The following is a 5,760-nucleotide window of genomic DNA, read 5'->3' as shown; positions in this document are numbered from 1 at the left end:
GAATCAGAAATTGATTTCGATGAAGACCCATCATCTTGGTCAGCAACCTGGGGACCACCACACCAGCATGGCAGGAGGAGTGTGAATAATTATTCAGGTGGAGCTGTGGGCAAACTGTGGCAAACAGTTATAGCATCTGTCGTTGAACCTGGAAATGGACAAATGAACTATTTTTCCATCTCCTGGATCTGAACAGTTACATCCTGTTGTCACACAGAGAATTTCGTCTCGCTCTTGTGCGGAACATGCTGGAAGGGGTCCACCTCGCCATCAATGGCCCAGGGGTCGAACCCCTGCCGTTTTATCGGAGATATCTCGATTATAGGAGGCCAAACTACATCACTGGCCGACTTCCTCTACTTCGCAATTGAGGTGTCGTGTGTGCTTTTCGCGTGGGAAACGAAGAACCGTCTAGACAATGTGCGTGAAGTGCGACGTCGGACCCTGGATTTCCGGATGTTTCCAAGATTTCGACACGAAGCCAACTTCCGTTAGACGACGCAGGTAGGAAGAGAGACAACTTATAAAGCTGGTGACCAAAAATCATGTAAGTAGAAAAAGAATTTATAACCTAAAATTAGATTTTAAAAAGCCGGCCGCACGCGTGGACTGCGCGACGACATATGGCGTCATTCATCCCCTTGACTTTATTTTCATGACGCCATATGGTGTCGCTCGACTCTTAAAGGTTAAGGGCATTTTTTTTAAACAGGCTCTTGTGAAGGCAGTAATAAATCTTTAGGTTACACAAAAGACAAGGAATTTACTGACAAGCTGAGTACCTGTATGCTTTTCATGGAGGAATGTACCTCATGAAATTAGGGAACCTACTGAAAAAATACAGGTACATGAAATATTTCACTCTGGAACCATTCTTTTTCACTCAGTTATAAAATCACCATTAATTTTCTTGATGTAAGATTTTTATATGTTAGTAAGAGGAACTCCCATTTATGCACAGAAAAAAATAAGCTTAAAGCTACACTCTAATTCACGTCAGCACTTGAAGTGTTATTACAGGACCCAAAGGAATATTGGTCTTTCATTTATACATGTGTTACACGGTAAAAACACCTACAACCTAGTGTTGTCAAAAGGCTTCTATGACGTATATATGTGACAGAAAATTAAGTGTACATGCAGAGTACGCATCAAACATATTAATTTTAGAAGTTTCTGTAAAGATGTATATTTTCAGTCAAAACAAATGGAATCACATTATCAGATGGAAAACAGTATGATGAGGAAAAGGGCACACATTCATTAATCAGCTGATACTTACTTCAACAGTCTCACCTACTTCAATATCTTCATCATCAAATTCCAGTTCCATTTCTTCAGATATTTTCTTATGCCATGAACTCAAATCAACTACAAATAACAGAAGAGAACAAGATTCATAATCTTACTGCATATATTACAACAGAGACATCAATCACTCTGACAAAGTTCTCCTCTTCAGTTTAGGTACGACTTCTTGCAATTAAATTTAATCATATAAATGCTCTGCTAGATACATACGTGGGTTACTTCAAAAGTCATGGCAACTAATTTTTTGGGGGGCAAACATGTTACAGTGAAGAAAGTTCAAAATATACTTAAGAAAGGGCATGATATACCCCTCCGACTGGCTTAGTCAGATCAGGTAGATGTGAAGGGGCATAGGTATAGTATGCAAGAAAAATTGCACATTACGGAATGACTGCTTTTTTTTTTCATTCTCTAATCCTCGAAAAATTCAACTGTAATTAAAAAATAAAAAATTCAATATGAGTTAAATCTGAATTCTTACATTACGACTAGCAACCTTCAAAGTAGTCTCCAAATGTATCAAGTGTATCTTCCTCCACGCGCTGGGCGATCACGGCACGAGAAACATCAGTACGAACGGACACAGGGCGTCTACTACGTTGCAAGTCGGCACTTGCTTCTCTTCCATGTTGGAATGCTTCTATCCACCTTGCAACAGTTCTGTATGGTAGAGCACGATCACCCAGAGCTTCCACAAGCTCTGAGTGACATTCAGTCGCATTTCTGCCGCAAAGCACTGCTATTTTCATGTAACAATGCTGTTCCAGCTGGCTAACGTTCATTCTCAATGAAGGTTATGATCACACTGACTTCGCACTGGACTCGCTTCGTTGTCCTTGGACTTCCACATCTTCTAGCGGCATCATCAGAAATCAGACGTTGCTGTCTCTCAGCGACAAATTTGGAAATTCCAGTCGGAGCTTTTGAAATTTCGGAAAAATTATGTTGCCATGACTTTTGAAGTAACCCACGTATGTATGGACTGACAGGTGAATGAATGCATCAAAGAAAGCCAATATACATGCACAAAATTATAAGCAAAACAAACATATCTGTTGAAATAATGTAATATATGAAAAAATAAAACATCAAGTTAAAGATGGAAGATGAAGAACCATTAGTTTATTTACTTAAGAAGAGAAAAATTTACCCAAATATGGCTAATCCATGGACATGAAAAAAAAAAGATTCCATGACTGTGTTTATTAAACTAATTTTAATTAAATACAATAGGAACCTTTATTATTGACGATACACTTGCAAGCCTCGAGTAGTATCTTTGCTCCTTCAGCTGCCATTCGAAGCTTCCCTCGTCTACGACGAATTTGCAAACCTTAAAATAATAATAAAAAAGAAAGAACACCAAGGTAGAAGCCTTGTTTACTGCATAAACATAAACTCCTTTTAGAAACCATACTATTATGATGTGACAGACACTTGTGCAAATGGAAATTATATTTCATAATAACCTAAGATCTAAAATAAATGAATTTTCTTTCATGTATCTTGTTCATGGGCAAAGGACAGAAGAAAATAACATATGTAAGATTGATAACTTGTAAAAAATAAAAAGCCAAGGTATATGTATAATCTGAATGTATTTATCAAATTACTTCCCTGTCTCTTAATTTTGAGTTACTTTAACAACGTGCACTAATTGAGAGTTGCTTACCAGCCTTGTTCTCTTGGTTGCCTCTCAGGTTGTAAGCAGGGAATGAAGTGAAGGTGAGAATATGAATGGCAGGGTACTTCTGTTGGAAGTAATGCTTCCACGCAACAACCAGTGGAGCTGGTGCTAAGTCAATTTTATTCAAAACCAAAATCATATCCTTGTGCAGCATCTCTGTCACATAGTTGTAAACTGATGGAGGAAACATGAGTGCCTGCAATACACATAAGTACGTATAAGAGTTAACAATACCTCACGTAAGATTTGAGGTTTTCACGGCGGTGACTACAAAGAAAGCAATCTTCTGGGATGTGGAACCGTGTAGATATTGTGTTAACTGATGTTTCGGATGAACATATAGCCTTCATTTTCAGGGTAGAAGAAAAAAGAAGAAAATCCGCAAGTGAAGAACCAGCATGAGCAGGTGCAAATGGTCTATTAGTCTATTAGGCGATCCAGTCCTCCGAAACGTCAGTTAAGACAATATCTACATGGCGCCACATCCCAGAAGACTGCTTTCTTAACACTACATCATGTTCCTATACAAAGTGCATCAAATGAATACATAATGTTGAGTCCACATCCATTGAAAGCTGTCAGATAATTTAATTTTGTGAGATTTGAGTTCTTATGGATGTGACCATGAAGATTAATCAATGTCTTCTGGGATGTAACACCGTGTTGTGGGATAGATGTTCACTGGTGTTCTTCTGAAATCCTGGTAAGCATCTACCAGACCACACGGCTTCACATCGCAGCATTTAGAAAGTGATCAATTTACTTTGGGTTTGGACTCGTAGAACATAAGCCCTAAGTTATGTGGAACTTAAACTTTATCGCTTATAGCGATTGTCTTGTGTAAATGAAATGGCAGGGTGAATCTGGAAAGTGAATTTCAAAGAAAAGGGAAGGGAAACATGGATAGCCAGCACTAGTGTGAAAGGATGAAGAAAATCAAGGAACTCCTTAGTCAGGATATTCAAGTTTTCATATACACAGAATACCAACATCAAAAAAGTTACACATGAATCTATTATATGCTTTTATCGTGACTAACTGCAGGCCCCTTCTGATACATACATATACTATGTTACATTCCATGTACCTAAAGTTGGTCGAAACTGACTGTAGAATGTGGAATGTGTCATGAAAAAAAAACATACATGTACAGTAAAACTGAAGCTTTCCCATAAAGAATAAAAATATAAAATACATGGAGGGTTCATATGAGGAATACATCAAGACCTTCCACTTACACTATTTATACAAACCACTGAGTAGATTATGAATCATTTTTGGATAACAGGAATTCATTAAGAGAGTAGAATGAGTGTGTACTTAATTATCATTTTAGTGCTACTTTAAATTGCGTCTTTTCATATATAAGGATTCTGAAATTAGATGATCGATTGTTGAAAGTCTGTCTGAAAACATGTATGAACTTTTCTGAAAATGAAAGAGGCTGGAAACTGGTCTATGAAGATAAACAGATGTCTAAACGAATTTCTACATTTGACACCCACCATGATTTTAACATTTTCTTTTATAATATAGGGTAATATCCTCTTGTTGTTTGATGAATGACCGAAGAAAATTATTCTATATTTCATAATACAGCAGAAACAGGCAACATAGATTTGAGAGTGTTATCATTGTTGATGTGTAACACGTCTATCTTCATAACATACTGCACTTAACTTTGGAGAAATCCTCCCAACTACTATGACATCCTACATTTCTATAACCAAGTACACTTTGTAATTAAGGTTCTTTGAGGTATCCTATTTGGGTCCATTTGCAGAATATTTGAATGTCATACCTTATTTCCTCCTGGCTAAAAATCATTATTGAAATTACAAAAGCAGGGTAAGAATGCATTCATCCTTATACTCTCTCCACATATGTTCTATAGGCAAAATATTCAGAGAAATTATTTCTGAAGTAAGCACTTACACAGTAACGTATGTCAACAATGATGAGAACAATATCAGACATCTCGAGTACCCTCCACAGCTGTCTCCATGTCTCCAGATTCAACTCAAAATAACTAAGCTCTTTCCAGCTGAATTTCTTCTCTAATTCTGAGATATATTCCTGCAAATAGAAAACAATTTCCTTCAACATTGTGCATGATGTGAATCATGTATGAGGAACTGTTTCAATAACATATGAAATCAAGATAATAAAAAAAAAAAGAATGTTGGTAAATGTGTGAGTTGCATAATTAGTAATGGTGTATCAAGCACAGACTTTCTGTGCAATTAAAGAAAGTTTAAGCACTGAGAGCCAACAGGAGCAGGAAAAGAAACAGTGAGAGTCCTTTTTTTAAGGTAATGTTCTATCATTTAACCAGAAATGCTCTAAAATATTTTAAAAACCAAGAGGAGTAGAATAACTGTCAATGAGTAAACTTAGAAGTAAAAAAAAATGTATTACATATTTTATTACAGCATGCTAGCAGTTGCCCTGAGGTCAAAACTTACTTACTTATTCATGGATCTGAGCCCTTCTGGAGAAGCTGCCAATTCTATAGCTACTCAAGAATTTCCCAGCATTTTATGGAACCCAAAGGTTCATTACCGTGTTCACAAGAGCCTTCCACTGGTCCCTATCCTGAGTCAGATCAATCCAATCAATACCATCCCATCCTATCTCTCTAAGATCCCTTTTAATATTGCCCACCCACCTACACCTTGGTCTTCCCAGCGGTATCTTTTCTTCTGGCTTTCCCACCAATATCCTATATGCATTCCTCGCCTCCCCCATTTGTGCTACATGCC

The 5,760-nt window shown here is 37.2% G+C and overlaps 1 protein-coding gene across 1 annotated transcript in view; it reads right to left on the bottom strand.

Annotated features, from left to right (window-relative positions):
- Nucleotides 1-5,067, bottom strand: part of LOC111864619 (guanine nucleotide-binding protein-like 1) — a gene marked incomplete at its 5' end in the record, with an annotated part of 18,484 nt that extends 13,417 nt beyond the window's left edge. Inside the window, 4 exon segments of the mRNA XM_023851987.2 lie at nucleotides 1,283-1,371; nucleotides 2,549-2,644; nucleotides 2,984-3,194; nucleotides 4,934-5,067. Of these exon segments, the coding sequence (XP_023707755.2) occupies nucleotides 1,283-1,371; nucleotides 2,549-2,644; nucleotides 2,984-3,194; nucleotides 4,934-5,067 (530 nt within the window).
- Nucleotides 5,068-5,760: the final 693 nt, after the last annotated feature.

The sequence above is a fragment of the Cryptotermes secundus genome, unplaced genomic scaffold (assembly GCF_002891405.2).
Source record: "Cryptotermes secundus unplaced genomic scaffold, Csec_1.0 scaffold121, whole genome shotgun sequence".
Classification (NCBI taxonomy): Eukaryota; Metazoa; Arthropoda; class Insecta; order Blattodea; family Kalotermitidae; genus Cryptotermes; species Cryptotermes secundus.
The sequence above is the reverse complement of the archived record's forward strand: the minus strand, read 5'-3'. Positions and strand labels throughout refer to the sequence as shown.